Here is a 23926-nt window from a genome sequence, read left to right as displayed (position 1 = left end):
GTTTTATCACTCTTCAGCATTACTTCCCACTTTTCTTTATCATACTAACAGTATGTTCTAAAGCCAACCCCCTTACCTGCATTACTGAAGTAACATAGAGCATTAGGATACTGGTGTTTTTCTGTGCTTTGCTCTCCTGTAATAATTAACTGAGTTAAATTATACAGTGGTATTCCATAGTGTATTAACAGACCCTGTACAATGTTTGGATCTAGAACAGATCCCCTTTCCTGCATTACTGAAGTAGCATGGAGACATTAGAATATTGGCATTATTCCTTGCTTGGTTTATTGTAAAGCTTAACTGTAATAATTATACAGTCGGGCAGCACAGTGTGTTGCTATACTGCATACAATGGTTGAATATAGAATATATTCCTGTATTGCTGAATCACTGTAGATGCATTAAGATACTTGTTTAATGAATAATTACATAGATAAATTATACAGTTGTAACACAGTTTGTCACACTCTGTGTTGCTTGCATTTAAAGAGCAGTTACCTTGGCCTCCTTGCTTTGTGTTACACTGCTGTTACCACTTTGTAGACAGCTTACATTAATTACTGATGTTTCTCAGCCATTGCATTGTGCTGAACACTTGTGATCTACATTCAGGAACCACTTGCTACGACCCCACATGCTTCCTTACTAAGTGCAACCTTCTTTGCACTGCACATTTATTTTTCATCCATAGGCTCAAAATGAGTTCAAGCTCCCAGTATACCTCAGGACAGTTCCAGCATCTCTCCCTTTCTGATTTTGTTAGCCAACTTATTCATCTGCCTGAGGATAACAAAAGAAATATTGAGCAATACTCTATAGAGGACTGTGAAAGGAAGATCAGAGAGGCGGTATCCTTCATCCAACATGGACCTGACGTCAATATCCAGAATGCTATTGGTTGGATATTTCTGCTTGCCCATAGGAAAACCAGACTACAACTGGGAATGCTGCATGAGAGGCTAGAACATATGACAAGCCTGCAACATAGACGAGACCAAGATGACTCTGAAGAGGAGTCAGATCAAGGGGTCAGGTTTGTGACAAAGGCTGTTAACAGGTTGTCCTTCCAACAAGGTGCAACACCAGAGAGAAGCCTATCTTCTCTGGCACCAAGACCAGCTGGCCAGTCAGGCCCCTCCACCAGGCAAAGCCAGCAACATATCACTGCTACAGCCACCGTCTGTCACCACGACTCGAATCGTGGAGAATACATGAAAGAGCCCCGTTCTTTGCAAACCTGTCAGACCCGTTCTGCAATACTATCCTTGAATTCAGAGCGGGAAGGGCGATTAATGGAGCAGCACGCACATTCTGCTCACTCGTCTCCCTTGTACTTTTCACCCCCCCGTCAGGGAGTGACCCACCATTCCATTCCTTGTTCCCCTTCACACCAAGCATGCAAGATTCATTTTGCTGATCCCCAAAGGGTAACCTACCCCAATGCTTTTTGTGATTCATTCATTCATACATCATCTTGCAACGATCATAGAGCTTGTGATTATTCCTCAGGAAGGGCTAGATCATCACACCATGATCGGAATGGAGAACACTCTGTAGCATCAGCTAGGTGCAGTGACCATGCATCACCCTATCATGATCCCTTATCAGAGTCTGAACATGATTATCCACAGATCAGTCATGCATCTTATGCTGTCAGGTTGAAACAAGAGACCCATGATGGTCCTCGTCTGAAACAGTTTGATGCCCTAGCTAAGGATATTGAACGCTTTGATCCTGAAAAGCATGAACACAGCATTAACGACTATCTTCAAGCAATCAAACATTGCCTTCATGACTTGCCCTATTCCACCGAGCAAGAAAAAGTCCGACTTATCTGGAAGACAACTTCCCAAACCGTCCATTCATTTATGAAAACACAGCCATCTTATATCCGTGATAATTTTCACCGACTCTGTAATGCACTTACAGAAGAATATTCATTTTTTGCTGATGAAACATCAGCTACAATGTCAGCCATCAAAATCAAACACAGTCGAAATGAACATCCTCATCCTCATTTTCTCAGTCGTTTGAGGCATGCTTACTTTCAAGGAAGGAATGGACAAGGTCTAGAAGAAGATAGAACCTTCAAGTCCCTCTTTTTGCACAACCTTCCCCCATGCGAACAGACCCATGTAACCATTTTCAGCAAGCAAGGCAATCCTTTCATGCGTGACATTCGAAAGATGGCACACATGGCTTGGGAAACAGTGGTACACCCCGGAGATAAGAAGGATGAGAGTCCTCAAGTACATTCACTTCACAATACTGAGGGTGCCCCATTAGAGCTGGATGGCTCTGAGATCCCTGTCGCTGCCCGTCCTCATACCAACACCTCTCAGAACTACTCATCCCAACACCACAGGGAGGCAAGAGCATGGAGGGAGAGACAAGGTCATATCAAGGGCAGTAGTAACTACCAACTGCATGACTATCAGCAAGATGGCACTGAATACTACCAACGTTGTGACGTCAAACACTTTAATAGAAAGGGTAGAACAGATAACCACGCTAATGGCCATCAACATCACGAACGCCATAGTGAAGGCAGAAATAGAGAATCAGAGTTACAAATTAATGCAAGCTTGAGACCAGAAGTACAGTTCATCAGAGACTCTAGCTTGGATGCCTAAGGACCCTGAGCTTCCCCCTATGTCCTTCAACAAAGGACTGTGAGAAATGTACTAGCAACTGGACTAGACACTGTTATCCAAGAGTGTAACATCTGAGTTGGGGGAAGGAAATCTTAAGTATGGATAGATTCTCACTTGCTGCAGAGCAGCTTCTATCTGTCCTTTCTGTTTTGTGCACTCTATTCCTGCAATTCCTAGGTTTAGGACCACCTGAAAAGCAGTGCTTTGAGAGCTTGGTTTGAATTCACTTTTCAGGAAATGAAGATTGTACATCTGGTGTACATATCCATTTTCAACATACGAGAGCTGGTCATTGGTCAAGACATGCTTGAAAGGTTAGCTCCACTGATCGATTGTCATTGTGGGTGGGTCTGGGCATAAGTTAACACTTCTAAACCTATGAGTAAGAGATCTGGTAGCCATAATGTATGCAACGTTGCAATGACATATGCAAGAGCCAAGAGTTGCCCTGCAATCACATACATGAGGAATGGCCAGATGGCAAGTGTCCAGTGACCCTAAATGGTATCTTTGGACAACTCATGTTATGCCTCAAAATAACAAGATAACCTGTGCACACACTCCTATGCGACCACAAGTCCTTCCTTTGTACACGAGGGAAGTCACAGTTCATGCTGTACAGTCCCCAAATCCAAGAGCACAGAAATCTGTACATTCTTTCTTTCTTTGGCAAGTGATTATTCATGCTCCACATGAATTTATTTCCTCATTTATCTCACTCCATCTTCATTGGTGCAGACATCTTAGTCTGACTTGGTGAGCAACTGGACATCATCAATGGTGTGCTCTGGTCTTGAGCACAGCCTTGAAGCATAGTGCTAACAGCTTAGCCCAAGTGTTTGGGACAATTAATTCCTGTCAAGTGAATTTGACATAGCAGTCCCTGCAAAGTCTGCTAATGTTCCCAAAATGGAAATGCCCACAAATCCTTTTTCTATGTTGCCCCTTACCTCCCTGAACTAGACCTGACCACCTACCCTACACCATTTCTTGAGCTAAGCAACCTTCCAGCTGACCTGTTGTTAAATATGACTAGGCTTCTTGATTAACAGTACATTTCATGACGTTGAATTGTCTATTCCAGTCTGGTGAGTTGCCTATTCCAACTGGTGTCTATTCCAAGCTGGTGAGTTGCCAAATTCCTTACCTAACCCAGAAGATCATTAACGCATGCTCTTTGCCCATCCAAGATGATTCCTATTACTCCAAACAGAGCCAAGTGAAAAACACAAGTGTTGTGCTGACCTCAGTAAGAAGGTCATGCATACTGCGACAACTTCACCCTCTAGTGGCAACTCGATTCCTGCTGCTTCAGAGAAACCATATAGAAGCTTCCGAAATGAAATACACGAAGGAGGCTTAGTGAGAACAACTCTGATGTCTGTGCATATTTTCTCAAGGGATTCTTATTACTGTGGAGTCACTGGCTTTACTGTGTGCATTCCCACCAATTCAAAGCCCCACAAACCTTTGGTTCCCCAGTACAGAATTTCTGTGGCAGCTTATGTGTCTATCCAAGATATCTTGGAGTCAATACTGTGGAACATTTGTGAGTGCAACTCCACATTTTGGCTAGTGTTAAAGCCATTTGGAAAATGATGCATCAAATTGGTCAGTATTTTAATTTCAGCAAATCTGTTGGCACTGCAAAAAAAATTCTACACTTCAAATAGTACAAGTGGATGACATGCTAGAAGCAGAACCATGTACTGGTATCATTCTGCAAGGCCAACTACTGTGTTTATACCCAAAGAGTTTATTTTCACCTAGACTCCTGAGTAGCTCACCAGAAGCATTTCCTTAACTCGAAACCAAAAAGCAAAGGAGGACAATATAATAAACCACTTATTTTCAATGCCATTAAACATGCCAAGCAGCTTACCATGCACACTCAAACAACTGGACAAGTTCTTGGGCGCTTGAGAAGAATTCAGCCATACAGGGGCAACAAAAATGCTTCCTAGGAGAGTTGATAACATTGGCCTCAGTTGTTGAAGCAGTACCCCTGTGTATAGAATATTTCTCCTCCGCATGCTTCTCTGGTTAACCTAGACTGTTTTATTTTCTCCTTAAATCTTTTTACGTTCAGGTCTAGTTTAATACTCCTAATAGATTTGTACATAGGAATGCCTGCAATTAATGTTTCAGCAACAGCAGTTACAGTGCCTTGGCAGAATGCTACAAGGCACATTTTTCTCATGGTCAACACTCACTTAGCCATGCTGAACAGGTGACTAGTCTCAATGGTGGTACCATATCTCCTTACCTAGTCTCTGTGAATATGGTTGAAAACATAAGATCAGTAACAGCCATTACAGTTGAAACCTTGCGGGTGCACTTGGCCTACGGACTGGGAAGTGGCATTCCAGTCTCTGTTCATCCACAAAGAATGGAAATAGGGTTCCAGCTTAATTTTCCAATAATTGAGACACAAAATATTTACAAGTTAAAGTATGTACATAATGTAGGATTTTGGAAAGATGACATCCACATTCACACTGAGACTCCATCCATGTTAGCCTGTCATGAAGATAACCCCACAATACCTAATCATGTGTACTGTTACAAAAGATATCCACTGGGTTTACCCAAGCAATCCATTCATTAAGGATACATTATAGCAAGCTTTGTGTGACTTGCAAACAAGAGCCACAGATGAAAAGTGTAAATTCTGCCTATGCATGAGGGATGACATTACGGAAACTAGGGTAGAAAGAGCAGGGGACAAATGCTTTATTATGACACCCAGACAGCAAATCACAGAGACATATGACACAGAGACATGTAACACAACCATTAGGATTAAATCAGATTGTTCCCAAGTCAGATTGTTTTTGTTAAAGTTCTGCCAGAGGCCATTGTCCAGCTGTATGATATTGTATTGTTCCACCTAAGCGCAAAACAAAATGAGGCATAACTTGAGTTAATTCATGCTTTTAGAGGTCAGTCTTTAGCTAGATGATACTCTCCTCACCAAACACCACCACTGAGCCCATCATTAATAAAAGAGATCTCTGTAATCACCTCCATCTCTTCAATAATTGATCATTTATTTACATTTCTATTGCATTTTCTTAATATTTGGAATGTTAGTTTTGTGTTTCCTATTTTGTTAGTCACTGAAAGCTGCCCAGATGTGTACAGTCTATAAAAAAACTGCCCAGACGTTTACAGTCTGGTATGCACAGATAGTGTCAAGATTGAATCAACTTTCAGATTCCTGTTGCGGATGTGGGAATAACACTGGATAATGATGGACTGTAAAATATCAACCAAGCATGGATTTCTGCACACCCTCAGACCTACCCTGGGTTTCAAGTGAACTATGTGCTCTGAGAGTTCTGGTTAGCTCCACCCTCAGACCAAGGGAGGAACGTAAATACCATGCCTTTGAGTGCCCTCAAATGACTTTACAGAAACAATTACATTTACATTTAGAGTACACGATGTTGGTACATGTGATAGATCACTCAGTTGAAACCCTTTTAAAGGACTGTCCAACGCAGTACACACTCTCTCTGGCTGATTGCCAACCTAGTGGTTAGTTAAAGAAGGCTGCACTCTCTTATCTATGGAAATCCAAAGACTTCGCTCTACACTGAGGTCCTCAGCAAATGCATTCATCAGTTAAAGCAAGCAAGTCGACATCTGCAAACAAACAGCCGATTCAGCTTATTCAGCTGACCTCACTGACGGCCGGACCTCTGTGAAGTTTTCTGAATCGACCATAATTTCCCGGAAAGAAACCACAAGCTAACCTTCAATCACTCCTCAGACAGCAAACTGCATGTTTGAGGCCACACATAATGTGTTTTGTTGGGAGGTTTTCTAGGTTGGTATGCTGCCTTGCCAATGGATGAGGACAAAGTAAGACAGTTTTACACATAGGATAGGATATTATATTGGTGTTTGTGGTTTTTGATATCAGCTGTTGGGAATCAGGTTATTACTCAGCTAATTAGATGAAGAAATCTCAGCACCCTTTTGGATTCCACTGTCTCTTCTCTCTTCTCGCATGCCATGATTTTCTTTCTCTTTCTCTTCCTTTCTCTAATCTGGTCACTGGTCATGTGATCTCCACTTCCATCTGGTACATTGTAGCCCAAAGAACATTTTCTGTTGATAAACGTAATCCTAGAAGGTAGCCCACCGTTACACATCCCTCTTTAATTTCACGTGCTAAGAATAAAATGACCTAGTGTGACGCAGCAAGGCACTCAGGATGCGGAGAAGGGGCATGATTAAACATACACTTTATTTTGACCCACAGACAACACGTCTATCTCTGCAAGTATGCTGTGCACACCTTAATAACCCACAAACACACTACGACAGAGACATATATACACTAAAGACAATTACACATAATGCCAAACAGGTGGATGAGACGAGGGCGTGGCAACACGGACGAACACACACACACCATGGTTTGAGGAGGGGGCGGGGCCATGACATGACACCTAGTAGTTTTGCCAAAGTCTACCCATGGAATAACCACGCTGCCGTAAATTTAAGCCTCCCTCCTAAGGGTGTTTCTGTTGTTCGACTTAACAACACATTGCAAACAAAAGCTAAGTATTCCCTGGGCACATATATAGGATTAGATAATGGAAACACATTAGTTTCACATGCTCTTCCTCCTTCTTGTAAAAGCACACACGCATGCACGCACCCACACACTGACCCCCCCCCCCCCCACACACACACACACAGATTCCTTCCACCTCAAGCTGAGTTTGCTTAGTCAGTCATCTTTTGATTTGATTCACTGATGTTTTTATTTACTGCTCTGAGCAAAATATATAATTTTACTGAAACCTATTATTTGCCTTATGACTTAGATATTGATTGAAGCCAGCATATTGTTACTGATATCCTAACCTTCAGAACATAGTAAGTCATTATCATTTTCACTTAGAATTAAAATTTTATTGAGTTAATAATGTTAGACAAATTGAACATGATTTAATTAATATGAATTAAAATTACAATCACTTTGAGGTGCAGGTAATTTTATGTGATTACATAATGAGATTTATACCCCAGCACCACACATTCACATACATACACTCAATGGGAACAACAGAGCGGCTGGGCTGATGGGGCTCAATGGCTCAATACTAAATATCTGCAGTGTTTTTTCTTCTTCTTCATGAGAGGACCTGAGGAACCCAAGTATGCCCCCCTACCTGACCATATACCCTCACACGATGGTGTTTCATGTTTAGCAGGAAAAGCATACCAAAGAGATGATACTGCACCCCAGAATTTTAAACTGACAATGTGTGTGAGTGCGTGCACACACACACACGCGCGTGCGCGCACACACACACACACACACACATATTACTAATTGTACTACATTATATCTACACACTCAGTATACTCGTAAGATATTCAGTTTAAGGACATTTCTCAGGATATGCAAAATAGGCTTTTCCATGTCCTCTTGAAACTCAAACAAGCTGTCAAACCATACTGGAGGCATCAGGTCATGAAGAGGTGACCTGCACACTGTGAACAGCAATTAAGGGACACCATTAACTCCCATTTATTTAGCCAGCCTCTACTCTTATTTCAGGAATCTTTCAACAGGCAAGCACTGCTAGCGACTGCTATGATTTACACTACTAGAGATAGAAGGATCGATTGGCTATAGACTGGTTTCATTCCTGTGCTCCTGAAAAATTAGGTATAGCACTCTCAAAGATCATTTGTATTTAAAAAAGCAATCAAAGGCCTCCAGTTGAGTTAAAGGATTAAACATCATGTATGCCAGGCAGAACTGCATCATAAAACTTCAGTAAGAAACCACCACATAACAGTTCCATGGGACATGAAACAGAGCTACCTTACAGAGACAGGCAGGAGAAACTGATGCAATTCCTTGCAGAGCTTCTTCATGTGAAGTTTTATTTCAAACAGTAAAGTTTCCAGTGACCAAATCTGTGAGATGCAGACCCATTACTGTGGCTCTTTACCAGTATGCGCGAAAGACAAACAGATGGAGGGAGACAGAGAGATGGATAAGAAGATGGACAGTCCGGGATGGCCTGATGGCCAGGCAGATGCAAGAACATCCTGACAGACAGATTGATGGATAGATAGACATCAATTTCCCATAAGCACAGTGCAGATGAGGAAGATGAGCAGGGAGAGAGCAGAGACCAACACAGAAAATAAGTGAAAGTTTGAGGAATACAGACAGCAAGACGGCAAATCATAAATAACTGCTTATTTCCCTTTCCCAAATGTCAGTAAGGACGATGAAGGAGCTGAAAGGAAAGACTGGAAAGAAAAGCAGACAGGAAGGGGTAAGGCTTGCAAATCTGCAAGTGAAGCACCAAAAAGGGGGAGAGAGAGAAATAAGTGAAGGAAAGTGAAATAGCGAGAAACAGTGCATGAGGAAACCAACAAAAGAGAGATACAGACAGAGACAGAGAGCAAGAGAGAGAAGGGGAGGGCTTTGTTCAACACCAACCCCATACAGCTGTTTTGGGGCCGCCGGGTACGCTTTCTCTAATTGTTCTTTTTTCTGTTTCCATTTTCCTTGCTCTCCCTACATCTCCCTCATTTTCATGTAGTAGGTGTGTGTGTATGTGTAGGAGAGATTGACTAAGAAAGGCAGGTCATCTGGGTTTGCAGGGGGCTGGTATTCTGGGTTTGCAGTTAAAGATAGCCCTGGCCTGCTGGCTTCTCTGTCAATACTACACAGGGTTTAACACAAGCATAAAATCATGCTCTGAGGAGAGAAGAGGGGAGGAGAAGAGAGGAGAGAGGGGAGGAGAAGAGAGGAGAGAGGAAAGAGGAGAGAAGAGAAGAGAAGAGAGGAGAGGAGAAAGAGGAGAGGAGGGGAGAGAGGAGATTTATTGGAACTCAGCCCTGTTTGTAAAACAACAGATGTGATTGCTGGCTTTGGCATATGCTAATAGAGTACTGCCATGGCTTACGCAGCATACAGTACCAGGCTTATCATCAGGCTCAGCAGTCTGCCTCTCCCAGTCTTGAACACAAAAATCCATCCTGAATGCCTGCAGTGTGAGTGTGAGTGTGTGTGTGTGTGTGTGTGTGTGTGTGTGTGTGTGTGTGTGTGTGTGTGTGTGTGTGTGTGTGTGTGTGTGTACCCTTCTATTCCTTGCTGCCTTAAAGAGCTCATGTGTGGTGATGTCATAGTGGGCTGATATCAGTGCGCTAATATATGCTGATCTTGCTCCTTTTCGGTCCCCTCACCTTAGGTCCTGCTTGGATCTGCTCATGCCAGTGGAGTGTGAAATCCTATTCCTATTTCCTCTTGAGTCAGTGGCCCTTGAACTGTGGTTCTGGAAGTCCCTCCTCCCCTCCAAGATCCCTCACCTGATTAGCAAACCCTCTGCGAGTCAAAGCAAGGTGCGCTAGTCGCTATCACTGGGCTCAGGGGACAGTGTGGGGACCAGATTCCCAGAGCAGGGCCACACTTCATGTATTCTCTCTGCAAAAGAGGCTCTCAGCACAAAAACAGTGCAGAAGGCAACAAGTTGCCCTGCACACCTGACCATCCTCCTGTCTGCCCTGGAGTTTTGCCCGGGTTCTGGCTAGGAAGCTCAAAAGAGCGAACAGCTATAAAGATCATGATGCAAGAAAGATTAGCTACGCAGACCTTGCAAAATTCACAACCAAACAATTCCTCTGCTCTTTAAAATTTATGGCTGCTCACAATAACCAGATCAAACATGACATGCCGTCATATCTATAACACGTCAGCGTAAGAAGTAACAGACAAACGAGAAAGTAAACATTGGTTGCCTTCTCTCACTCTCATCTCTGTTTCCCTTGGCCACCACATGCTGTCACTGCAAAAAACGCACCCGTAAATCTGCGATGCCCGCAACAGGAGGCTGGTGAGTGAGAGACATCTCTGCCAGCGAAGGAGATCTCTGTCACAGCCCAACACCCTGCTGCCTGGCCCCTGGAAGCATCGGCCCAATCGTTTACTAAAACCTGCAGGATCTGATGTAGGGGTGAGGGATGAAGTTTGTCTCCGACACACAGGACTAATGTACACTACTAGAGATAGCAGGACCCATCGGCTATAGACTGGAATCATCTCGTTTTCAGCTCAAGTACGTGATCAGCCGTTATTTCTTTAACTTGGCCGAACCCGAGAGCTGATCAGTGATGCATTATGTATGAGCCAGATTTTGCTGTGTGTGTTAAAAGAAAACATATTGTCTGTCTGGCAGTTTTCTTATTATATCTGACTCAGACTCAGTCAAAGATACTTGCAAAATTTGTAAACTAACGTTTCTCATGGGGAAGCAAAGGCTTTTAACACCATTAACCTGATACAGCACTTGACAGTTGCATCACTCAACCCAGTACAGTGAGTATCAGAAGATAACAGAACTAACAAAGACGGTGAACATAAAAGTAAGCCAGCAAATGTCAACTCATGTGTCAAGAGAGAAGTAGAGCAGCAACTGTCAGCTAAAGAAAAAGCTGAAGAAAGCCAAAGAAATCACATCCAAATTCCAAAGTGATAGAATTCATCGCACTAGATAAAGGTGTGGCTGCAGTATGGACATTAACAATTTATTTGCATTTAATTTACTGCTATTTTTATTTGACAATAATTCAGGGTTTACAATGTTTGATGACTACACTATGCATATTGACGATTTTCATTTAAATTACTGCTATTTTTGTTCAACACCAGAATTGCACCCATTTCCCACAACTTCATTGCAGCTTGCTGTGTAGTCAATAAACCATTTTAAACCATGTTTTGTGTCTTTGATAGGGCTCGATGTTAAATGTGGCATCTATCCCCACCATCTATCCCAGGGCATCGGCTGATATGGCCCCAAAAACACTGACCAGTCAAGTACGTACAGCAACAAAGAAATAAAGGAACCCTATTTGTCAGTGTGAGACTGCTACAAAGGCACATGGTCTACAGTCAGTGTAGTCTGCAATGGGGAGAATACCACCCCCCATTTGGGCTTTTGGAGAGCTCCAATCTCTCCCAGGATGATGTGCCGACAGGAGCAGTAACTGGAACTCTAATCGCCCTTTTCACCAGCTTCCAGGAAAGAACTACCTCTAAATTGATCCCTGTAAACAGCGGCTCTCTACACACTAATTGATTTGTGGAGGATCGGCTCTTCAGGGTCCACTTGTTTCTCCACCCGTGGAGAGACTAAGAGGGCCAACCATCAGCTGGATTAGTGCATCGGGCGAAATATACAGAATGACAGTTTGTGCCAGCAAGCTACATACATAAAGAAAATCCCATTGAAAAAGTAATGAGAGCAAAGCACACTTGTCAAACATTACGTGACTAGGCAGCCATTTTAAAGGTAAACACCACTATGTTTTCTAAGCGCTGTTCATGGGCTGTGTTATGTAACTGCAGTCTGGGGGAGGGTCAGTATTTATTTTGTTCTCTTCACCACTGCAGGCTCTTCTTACTCTATTTTTCTGCACATAGCAGAGTTTTGAGAGAAGAACAAACAGAGATACCTATAAGTGAGAACAGGCCTTGGAGGTTCACTCTACCACCATACTATGCCTTCTGGCTGTTTATGTAGTACTGTACTGGGAAATGTGTGTGTGTGTGTGTGTGTGTGTGTGTGTGTGTGTGTGTGTGTGTGTGTGTGTGTGTGTGTGTGTGTGTGAGAGAGATACGTTTAGGCTTACCCTGCCATGACGATGAAAAAGTCCAGCCTATTCCAGGTATCGCCAAGGTAACAACGGCGGCCAAAGATCCCCAGAGCCACCATCTTCACCACCATCTCCAGTGCAAAGAAAATATAAATAAAAGCATCGAACGCCTGGGAGGGAGAGGGAGAGAGAGAGAGAGAGAGAGAGAGAGAGAGAGAGAGAGAGAGAGAGAGAGAGAGAGAGAGAGAGAGAGATATTTCAGACCATCTATTTAAAACAAAAGGCAGAAGTAGACAAAAAGTATGGATTAGGAAGGTTATTCTCATTGAAAGACAGAAGGTAGGAAATGAGAATGTGGGTCATATTTTTCTAAAAGACAGCTAAAGCCAGAGAGAGAGAGAGAGTGAGTGAGTGAGAGAGAGCGAGAGAGAGAAAAAACAGAGAGGGAGAAAGAGAGACCACAATGGTACTATCATGGTGCAGGGATCTCTATACAGCTTGAAAATGTAACAAAAATTAACAAAATTACCACCATCTATACGACCTAGAAAATTAGCTCAAAACAGAGCGAGACATTCAACAGATGCAGATCTCTCATCTCCCACACAGTATGTCCAGGTCAGACTACAGTCCCAGTCTATCTCCACAGACAGGATGATTGAGGCATGGCCTGTCAGTGTTTGAGTGTGCTGAGCTCAAAGAATCCACCTTTGTATATAAAGAAACATCTAGCCTGGTACATCAGTAGAGAGAGCAGACAAAACAACTCCAGCCTGTGATGAAAAACCTAGAGTTCAACAACCAGGACCTTAAAGAGCAACTCTGCACCGTCATGCCTGAACACCACAGCCTCTTACTCATCATTCAGAGAGAAGTTCAGGAACTAAAGGGTGATCTGGAGAAGTGCTCCAGCAGGACGGTCACATCCTCCCCCTCCTCCTCTCCTTCATCCATAGAAGTCAGTGCACAATCACATCCATATCCTCGTCAAGAAAGCACTAAAGCCCCAAAACCTCACATCAAAGAACAAACGCATGCTCAACTCAAAAATCCTTCATATGTGACTGAAATGGCAAATTTCTGAATATCCATCGACTTTTCCCTGGAAAAAAGAATCATCGAACTATGGGGCCCAACAATTCAATCAGCTTCAAGCTTCACAAGACATATCACATCACACATCCTCATACACACTGGGACAAATACCTTATTAGCAGGAAGAGCAGGTGTGGCTGGAGGACTCTTTGCTCTAGAAGCTCTGGCGACTTCTATGCACAAAGTAGCTCAGTGGTTAAGGTACTTGACTTGGAATTGGATGGTTACTGGTTCAAGCCCCACTACTGTCAGTTTGTCACTGTTGGGCCCCTGAGCAAGGCCTTCAACCCTCAGTTGCTCAAGTTGTACTCAATCATAATGTAAGCCACTTTGGATAAAAGTGTCAGGTAAATGCAAAGAGAGGAGTCTTCACACCATGTTTAAAAGATCTCAAACACTCTCTACAAAACTACAACAAGCTCCTCTTCTCAAGATATAAACTGTGTTATTGTGCTTGTGTTAACCACCAGTCTCCACTGCAGCTTGAGAGAAGCACAGAGCCACACACATCTTCTACCATCCCTGGACACACTTTAGCTCCTCGCACTAACAATGCAGCGAGACAATCTACAGCAGCTCTCTATCAGCCTGTGCCTTCCACCATCCCATCAACACATGCCAGCCTCGTCCTCACTCGCAGCAGAAGAATCCCTGTCCCGGCACATCAAACAAGAGCACAGGCAGACAGTTTGACTGCAGTACCTTCAAAAAGAACAGCTGGCCAGGACACACACTGCCAAACTGATCATAGGTATGCTGGCCTATATATCATCTTAATATGTGGATGTGGGTGTGTGACAGAGAGATAAAGAGAATGAATGAATTTACATTCAAATATGTGCCTAAACATAAAACAATGAAAAACCTTTGTTGATGCAACAGATGTACAGACCTGAAAAGTAAGTTCAAGCATTTTAATCTAAATTAATTTATAATAAAATGTATACATTTTAATGGAATCCCTTGACATTAGCAGTTGGAATATACAGGGCATGTGTTCATCAATGTTTTGGTTGAAGAGCACAAATTCAGATTTTTTACAAACTATCAGAAATAGTGATTATATTAATTATATAAATTGAAAAATGATGCAAAGATTTATCTACAGATTGTCTTGGTAACTACAGAGAACTTATTTTCTCCTAAATAAAATAAATGGTTGCAGAGAGACAGAGTGCATTTTGATTTGGCATTAAAAACCAGAGAAATATGTAACTCCAATTAAGAGTGATAAGACACATATTTGGCAATGTATTAGTAATAATATCTACCTTTGTGTAATATATGTACTACCTTCTAAGTCTACATATAACTAGATAGATTGTTTCCAGGACCTCCAGAAAGAACTCTTACAGTTGCAACAGGGATAGTGGTAGCTCAGTGGTTAAGGTACTCAACTAGTAAGCAGAAGGTTACCAGTTCATGCCCCCACCACTCCCAAATTGCCACTGTTGGACCCTGAGCAAGGCCCTTAAAACTCAATTGCTTGATTTGTAGTCAGTCATAATTGTAAGTTGTTTTGGAAAAAAAGTGTCAGCTAAATGCCATAAATGTAATTTTCTAGTCGCTGGGATTTGTTTTTATATGTGGAGACCTAAATGCCAGAAGAAGCCCTTACAAAGAATATATTAATACTAGAAACACACTGTATAGACTCCTAGAAACACAATATAGAAACACATAGAAAACAGTCCAACTCTACCCTCTACAATAAAAGAAAGTGGAGATAATAACAATGCAAATTATACCCTGGTGTGTAAGTGAAATTACACAGCAGAGCAAATGAAAATATTATAAACGACTTGATCATGAATACACCCCATCATAATAAAAGACAACAAATCAAGGCAAGCCCTGTCTAAACGCAGAATGAGTGACCATAAGCTGGCCATTGAAACAGCAAGGCACAGGTAAAGCCGACTGGCCAGAGAGGACGGGTTCCACGCGTCATTCTTTCAGTTCCAGAATACAAAACTATCAGAAAATCCTGTCCTCGCAGAACTATTAACAAAATCCTCACCTTCCCTATACTGACTGACACAGTAAAACTGAAGAAACTGTAGATTTAGCAGGACAATTAATACAAAACTGCCATAAGATTTTTTTAAAAAATCACAATTATTTACAGTTGTGATCTAAAGTCGTTTTCTTAGTTACCATTATTGTTTACTTGATTGTATTCAATTTTGATTCATGTTGATATTTTTTATTTTTTGGTTGTTTTTTTTTTGTAATTTTTTTTAATCTTTTATAAAAATTGTTATTCATTTGTATATTAATAATACATTTGCATATACTGTAATGCTTTCAAAACAGTTCTTTTATCCTGTTATGCCAATAAAACACATTTGATTTGATATAGCAAGAGAGAGAGAGAGAGAGAGAGAGAGAGAGTTGTATTTTAGAATGCAGAAATAAGTATGGATTGGGAAGGTTATTCACTCTAGGAGAAAGCAGATAGGGGAGGAAGAAGTGGGTCAGATTTTTTTAACAGACAGCTAGAAACAGAGAGAGAGAGCGAGAGAGAGACAGTGCCAGAGAGAAGGAGACGGGGGGGAGAGGGTGGGATAACATTGCTTGGCCTTTTGCAGTCTGCCTGTTGACTAGTCTTTCAAGCCCAATTTTAAAAAGCAATTATTGCACTGGCCGGTTTAAACCATGGCGAAGTACACAGCAGCAGCTCAGAGAAATCGAAACGTGCCGTCCAAGAGGTTTACGGACGTTAGCACAATGCACACTTTTGACCTGTCTGGCTCGCCATCTCCCGGGGGAAGGTGGAGCCGGCGCCCACAACTCTGAGTGACCCAATCGAACGGATTAGGCTCTTCATCATCTTCATCATTTCGGGCGGCGCGCCAGGCCGGGAATAGCTTGTTTGCTAAACAATCGAGAGCGCCGCGCTTTAGCGGGGACGGTAATTGGCCCCGAGGAGCACGGCGACGGCAGAGAGCGGTGGCCGTGAACGGCAGCCGTGCGAGTGAGTGATTACATGGAGCATCGCGCTGCGCTCCCGCCACAATTCCCCTCATCAGAGGCTTTGTTACACGATTTGGCATTGTCAAGACACGGACCTTTCAAAGGCTCGCCGTGTCGTTCTCCTGCAGAGATGGGAGGAGTGTAATGTCAGCACACACAAACGCGCGACGTCTTGTGTAGCTATCATTGTAGGGTGTTTTCGACTTACTGTCGCTAAATAATGCTGTTTGTACGTTATTGTCCGCAGCCAAAAGAACACTTCTTATAGTCTTTCAAATAAAAGCTTAATGTTTGCAACAATGATCAACGCTGTCAGCAAAGATAATTTATGTAGACATTTTAGTGAGCGAGAGAGAGAGAGAGAGAGAGAGAGAGAGAGAGAGAGAGAGAGGGGGGGGGGGGGCATGTGAGTGGAACAGAGCTGATTTAAGCTCCCATACAGAAGCAAAAGACAGACAGACAGACACACACACACACACACTCTTCCTGCCATCTAACCCCACAAGCCTCAACTGACATATGGTTCCCTATACCAGAGCATACACAGAGATCGAGTGAGGGATGTCCTACGTCCCCCATACTTTACTCTCCCATCCCACTGAATCGCTTCCATTGCCTCATAAAAGAAATGGAGGATAAAAACAAGCATAAACATCTCAGTGTCTGCGAGTGTGATTCATGCCTCCCCTTGCTTCATTCTGGCACTAGCTTTAACCTCACGGGCATGCTCGCTTGCTCACAACACCGCCATTGCGGCTCAAGCTGACTGTTGTTGTTTAGGGATTCACAGCTCATCAATGAGCGGAATGCTACTGAGGGACGCCGTTGGCCATCTTGAAACAGCAACAGGCTTCACCTTCGTGACTGAAATGAGCGAAAAGAAGAAGAAAGCAGTGAATTTGCAAAGGAACAAGAAAAAGAGAAACGGATTCCCTGTTTTTCTTTAATTACTTAACAGCCATACAGTATTGACACGGTGCTCATACCGCCAAGTTATGGTGTGCTTTTAAGTATGTTTTTATCTGCCCTGTGACCACCATGCACCACCATGAGCAACCAGCCTACAGACCGCACCCAGACACCTGCTCCTCAGAACCTAAAGGAGAGTGGCTTTGGATAAAAGTGTCAGCTAAATGCTGTAAATGTAGATGTTTTATATGAAAGTTCCAAACCCATGGGTGCAGCTGTCGATACAGTGACTAGCATATCCTATAGGGTTATTTTTCTCCACAGGCCAGGTTGGGCAAGGCAGATTGAACCCAGTTGGGATTAGACAGCGTTGTGTTCAACCGGGTTGCCTTGAACTGGGTTGGGTTGACCCTGTGCGGGTTGACCTGGGTGCTCTCAGATGAGATGACAGGACTTTGACTAGGACACCCGAGTTGGTGTAAAAGGCACACGAAAAAAGGCCAAGGTCTTAATGAAAGAACATACTGTGGTGCAGGTACACACTCGCCAAACCCACCGTGTCCTTCAGAGGTGGTGGGCATCAAGCGACTCTTATTGATGAGAAACTGTACAGGTATGTGCAATGCTACACATGACAGATTATCGTGGAGTATATCATGGAATGAAAGTAAGGCATGTTCCATAATTTGGTTTATTATACTTGTTTGATACTTTTTATGGCGAAAGATATATTAGGCAGTGAGGTATTCACACACCCACACACCCCCACCCACATACACTTAATGAGCTCACCTAGGCTCACTGGACAGTGCAGCAGTGTTGGAATTCTATGGGATCATTATAGAAGTTTCATAGAAGCACCTTTTCACCAGCCTTCAGACTGGCAAAGGCCAGTGTTCAGTCAGTCACCACAAGTCTAACAGATCTTTCTAAAGTAGCACGGGTTTCTGAGACACAGCATGAGCTCATTAACCAGAGAGAGAGAGAGAGAGAGAGAGAGAGAGAGAGAGAGAGAGAGAAAGAGAGAGAGAGAGAGAGAGAGAAAGAGAGAGAGAGAGAGAGAGAGAGAAAGAGAGAGAGAGAGAGAGAGAGAGAGAGAGAGAGAGAAATCTAAGCAACTGGAGGTTTAAAACACAAATGTTCTAAACAAGAGAACATAAGGCAAATATATAATAACAAATCAAAGAAGGAAAGGACAGATGTACTAAGAAAAAGGTAGTACATCATCATATTCTATTTGTCACTCTAGAGAACCAGGAAAGTAATTCCTAAGTCATATAAAATATGTCACCATAATCTTATCTAGTTGGTACAGATTATGACTAGTGGCTATGAGATTGTATTGGACTGGAATTTGTGGGAGCAATTTTATAATGTCAAAGATTTATGCAAAATCCAGCTACAAACAAATATGAGCCCAGATAAGCTGATATTATTTACTCGACCTACATATTAGAATATACAAAGGCCATATGGTTTCTTCAATTTACAGTCATCAGTCTCCATATTGGTCAGCTTTCCTACTCCTCCTTAAAGAGATCTTGGTTGGTCTGCGGGGAGGTGTGCTCTAGCAGCCGGACCAGCAGCCAGTTAGCTAGCGCCCCTGCTCTTTAACACTGGATTCAGAGAGGGTAAAAATAGGACAAGACTACACTGTCCAGTGGTGTGTCAGTCCCTCTGGGGGCTGGGGCGGTCCTTCCCGGATGGGGGTCCCCGTCCATGAGGGGTGCGAGGAGGAAAGACAGAGGAGCACTGACCTGAAGGACCTGGCAGCGGTCGGAGGTGCAGTCGATGTTCTCGCAGGGCTGGTACATTCCCAGGGTGACGCAGTTGAGCAGGATCACCATGATGCTGATACGCTCGAACCAGGTGGAGGCGCGTGGGTCAAGGACAACAGCGTCACAAATGACACATACAGGAGCACTCGGAAGAGCAACAAAACCAGCAGCGAAAATGTTAAACATATGGGGAAATTCTAACAGCCCGGAAAACCATGTGAGGTTTGTTAAGTGATGAAAATGTATTCTCTTAAAAAAATTGTTTTTATATCAGTTTTGTTGATTATGCCCCACAAAACTATCTGAAAAAACATAGTACACTATACAGCTTCCACATCAATGCGTGTATAGCAACGTCTTCAGGCTTTTCAACTAAATCTATCCTGCTCTTATCTCTGACACTTTATGGACCCTTTTTCTTTTTCAGTTTACTCACGGCCCTCATGCCTCCGCTGACCCGCTCAAGGCTGTAGAACGCTATTCCTTTACCTATTGGCACACATCTTCTCCTTCTCCGCTTTTCTCTCTCCTGTTCCCTCCGTCGCGGTTGAAAACATCACTTCTCACTGCCTCTAATCGCCGACCCCCACATTCTCCACCAGCTTTTATTTCTCCTTTTGTCTTATTGTCTCTGTAGCGTTTGAACTATGCGGTAGACTTGGGGACTTGAGGAAGAGAATTCACTATGCGGAGTGGGGGCTGATCCTACGGTCGTCTGCCTCACACGTAACCTGGAATATCTCTCGGACTGAACGGATTAGCCGGAAATAGGGCTGCACCGGGCAAGAGTCAGCTCTCTGTGGTCACTTGAGGAAAAACAGAAATTGCCTCTTTCTGTGGTGGCTCGTTCTTAATGTGCTCCCTCTATGTGATGGAAGAAATCACTCTGACTCGCTTGGGAGTGAGGGAGGATGGGCACCAGTAGAAACACTTAAGCATTAACAGTTTCACCAACACCATTACTGAACACAGCACAGACTGATGGGGGCACAGGGAGCGGTGCAGCAGGAGCCTGTTCATTCAAAACTTAATCCGACATGGGCCTTTGCATGCACTGTACTGCAAAACCAGTGGTGTGCAGTGCATAAAAAAACCTTTTAAAAAATAAATACATTTACATATGATCAAATTATTGTTTGCATTCCAAAATAAAAGTTCAGCTGTTTTCAAAATGCAGTTTTGATTGCTTACACTCTTGCATAGAAGTGCATCCTTTAGAAGCCAAGAATATGTAAAGCAGCCTTTATGAATAGGTTGATGAGTTTTATTGTATGTTATTTCTGAAATATATTTCTATTATTATTCCATCCACTTTTTAGTTACCTCTTCTCTGCGGGGTTAGAAGAGCCTGCCTGCACACCACTGCACAAAACCATACGACTTTCACAGCAACATGAACACACTCAAACAGTGCTGGTATTAGAGACTGCGAGGTGCTGAGGTCTACACCCTTTCTTTTCTCACATTGCTCTCACACTGCCTGTGATAAGGGAGAGAATTACCACCACTTAGCTTAGGAGTAAGTTGAAAGAAAGCACCCAGCTGAGTGCCAGAAACCCGACGGCACGGTGTGTAGCCATGCAGCAATTATCAGAGGCATCACCCCCAAGACAGCCAGAGACAGACAGTGCGTATTCGAGCACCTCTGTGCAACAGTCACAAGACCTGAGACTCATATAGAAATACAACATCAGGCAAACAGCAGGAGACAAAGCAGCAGACCTAATGGGACAGCCAAAATAGACTGCAGGAAAAGAAAGTGAGTGTGTGTATGTGTGTGGAGTGTGACTAAGACTGTGTGTGCTTGGAGTATGACTGACTGTGTGTGTGTGTGTGTGTGTGTGTGTGTGTGTGAGTGTGAGTGAGAGAGAGAGAGAGAGAGAGAGCACATGAGTGCAAGGCTTCAGTGGTGCAGTGCATCAGGCTGTCTCAGCCTGGAGGCCCGTGCAAGCAGGGGGCGGGGCATGGGAGGAGCCACCTCCAGCCAGGGACCCAGGATCCACTTCATTACAGCTGTGCTGACAGAGAGCAGGTCGGTCCTCTGGGCTAGCTGGCCCGTAATTGCCTGGCCAGGGGGACAGCAGCCAGACAGCCGGTGACACCGGAGCCGTCCACGGCCCCCTCGTGCGGGCAATCAGCGGTGCGGGAGGCAGGACCATGGCAACGTATTGCCTCGCCAGACAGGATGAGAAGCCCAAAGCCCTGACCTCCTGCAGGACGGCACTCCCAGCAGCCCTTAGTGCACACACTGTTTCAAGCTGAAGCATTCCTCAATCCTCCCACGCCCTTACTGGACATGAGTGAGGAGAAAAGAGCCAAAGAATGAAGATGAAGATGGCAATAGAGGGTTATGGAGGAAGAGGAGTGGGCTGCCACAGAATTGTCAGAGGCAGAACGAGTGAAAGGAGGAGAAAGGGGGAGGTATATGGAAGTGGGGAGCTATTTTAGGTGATCGCACTCCTCCAGATCCCCCGGAGAGTTTGATAACAAGGCTAGCATGCTGAGACCCACTGGGGATAGAGCAATCCCCAGGACAAAACACACACACATGCACACACACACACGCGCGTGCACACACACGCGCACGCACACACGCGCACACACACGCACAATCACCATGACAAATCTCATGGTGTTAAAAGCATTTAAATGCATCATGCCTTCACTTATGACAACCTTAAATTAATACAGAAACAATGAATACTTGGATCTACGTCCTCTCTCATGTCAGCCTCAGCACCAGAGCCCAGGCACTTGGTAGGAGTCAGAGTCAGAGGCCCGTGGCAGTGTTAACAGAGCTTTCGAGGCCGCCGTCTGACCGGCTGCCCACAGCCTAGCTAGAGGTCCAAGCCTTTCCACTTCCTCTCTCCACGGCTCGCTGGCCCTGCCTGCAGTCTCTGCTCCCTACATCCGTCTCCGCCTGTGCCCGAGCACGCAGTTCCCCTGCTCAGCCGCCTGTCTCTCCTTCTGTCCCCGCAGGACTCTTTCCTCCATCCGTCCATCTGTCTCCCTGTCCCCAGCGGCCCTGCTCTTCCCCTCCGGTCTCTACGGGCCTCTGTCTACCAACCCTCCGGTGACAAATGTCCCCCCCCCCCGCCGCCGCTCCAGCCGTTGACCTTGCGCAGAAGTACTGTCACATTCCATGCCTGAACTCGTCACACTGGTTCCATCTCGCCTTGGACTTTTTTGCGCCCTCTGACCACGCAGAGATGCGCAACAATCAGTCAGCCACCGGCCAAACGCTTGTCTGCAGACCTCAGACAAGATCTGTCCATTTCATTAGAGAATGCCCGGTGGACCGCCGCTGAATTTTATTAGCATGGTGGCTAGCGTTAGCAAAAAGACTCCCCTCATGCACACAAGTTGATAGGCAAGGTTTTTTTTGGTAAGAGTTTCATTGACTTTATACCTGCAGGCAGTTTATCAAGAACCTCTGCACAAGCTGGTTCTCACAGTTAATTAGTGCGTTTTTTTTCTTCCCACGAGCGAAAAGCTAAGCAGCTTGGAACTGCTCTTCCGTCGGTGCCAGTAAAAGTGCCAGCGTGATATCCTGACGTCGCCCGAAATTCTGTTGCGCCGTGCCTGAACTCCTGAACACATCTCTGACGCTGCCAAGGAGTGTGCGAGTGTCCTTGTGAAACTGGCGGCTGAGGTGACTCATGTCTTTTCGGTAGAGAAGGCGCAGCCCGTGAAGAGTGCGCTCATCCGGTGCTAAAATTACACTGGCCACCGCAGATCCAGGACCAGTGGTCGCAGCTCGCTCCTTCACCTGACAGACCAGCGAGGCCTGATCTCAGATCAGTGGACTGGGAGTGGGGGTGGGGTTGGTGGGAGGGAAAGCAACAGGGCAATGAGAGGAGCTGCGACAGAATGTGCATGTGTCACACGTGTTTATGTGCGTGTGTGTGTGTTTGTGTGTGTGTGTCTGTGCGCGGGGGGGGGGGGGGGGGGGGGGGGTAATCCACATCCTCTGCGGTACAGTGGGTGAGGGGTGTTGGGGGCTGGGAATGGTAGGACAGGTGCAGTAGATGCACGCGTGTCCGTAGCACAGCAGGCTTTTAGTGGAGCAACAGAAAACACACCTGCTTCCGTCGGCTCGCTTGCTTCCGCAGAAAACCCAAATGGCAAACAGACGCTAACGATGCTTTCAGCCCCCAGCATTACGAATTATATTTAGCTTGTGAAACAGCAGCATAGAGACACAAAAAACTGGTGGCCATGTTACGGAGGCAAGTACACCGAGGAAGTCTCGGGTGATCATACTGGTGTGCGAGCTTAGGGTGAACAGACAAAGCACACTGCATTCTGCAGCATCAGTGGGACAGGATGTTGGGAAAAGGAGACATGTTTGAGAACCACATCAGCCTTTTTTGCTCAAACGCACCAACTATCAGCACACACTAATGATGTTGCCTGCTGATGGCTTCAGTAGGTGCAGACCGTTTGCAGAAAACAGAGTTAAGCAAAGGTCAAATCACAGAAGTGCATACTGCAGTGTGTGTGTGTGTGTGTGTGTGTGTGTGTGTGTGTGTGTGTGTGTGTGTGTGTGTGTGTGTGTGTGTGTGTGCACGTGCATGTGTATGTGTGTCAGACTGGAGCCATCATATAGATGGGTGGCTGGATGTCACCATCTGAGAAGTTACACCCACACCCAAGCACACAACCAAGCTTCTTGATCTTTTGTGTGTCTAAAAGTGTAATGACACCCCCTTAGAGAACCACACACACACGCACACACACACGCGCACACACACACACACACACACACACACACACACACACACACACACACACACACACACACACACAAAGCAAACCAGTTAAGGACAAGGCATGCATAGTGGGATGAATATGAAGTGGTAAATATCAACA

The 23926-nt window shown here is 44.5% G+C and overlaps 1 protein-coding gene across 1 annotated transcript in view; it reads right to left on the bottom strand.

Annotated features, from left to right (window-relative positions):
* cacna1ia (calcium voltage-gated channel subunit alpha1 Ia) overlaps positions 1-19141 on the bottom strand; it is an 80658-nt gene extending 61517 nt beyond the window's left edge. The window contains exons 1-2 of the mRNA XM_035523523.1: positions 19034-19141; positions 12333-12466 (exon numbers count right to left, since the gene is read on the bottom strand). Coding sequence (XP_035379416.1) covers positions 12333-12466; positions 19034-19123 — 224 coding nt within the window. The 5' untranslated portion in view covers positions 19124-19141. The remainder of the gene's footprint in view (positions 1-12332; positions 12467-19033) is intronic.
* Between the last annotated feature and the right edge of the window lie 4785 nt (positions 19142-23926).

Source organism: Electrophorus electricus, chromosome 1 (genome assembly GCF_013358815.1).
Source record: "Electrophorus electricus isolate fEleEle1 chromosome 1, fEleEle1.pri, whole genome shotgun sequence".
Lineage (NCBI taxonomy): Eukaryota > Metazoa > Chordata > Actinopteri > Gymnotiformes > Gymnotidae > Electrophorus > Electrophorus electricus.
This window is presented reverse-complemented; position numbering and strand designations above follow the sequence as displayed.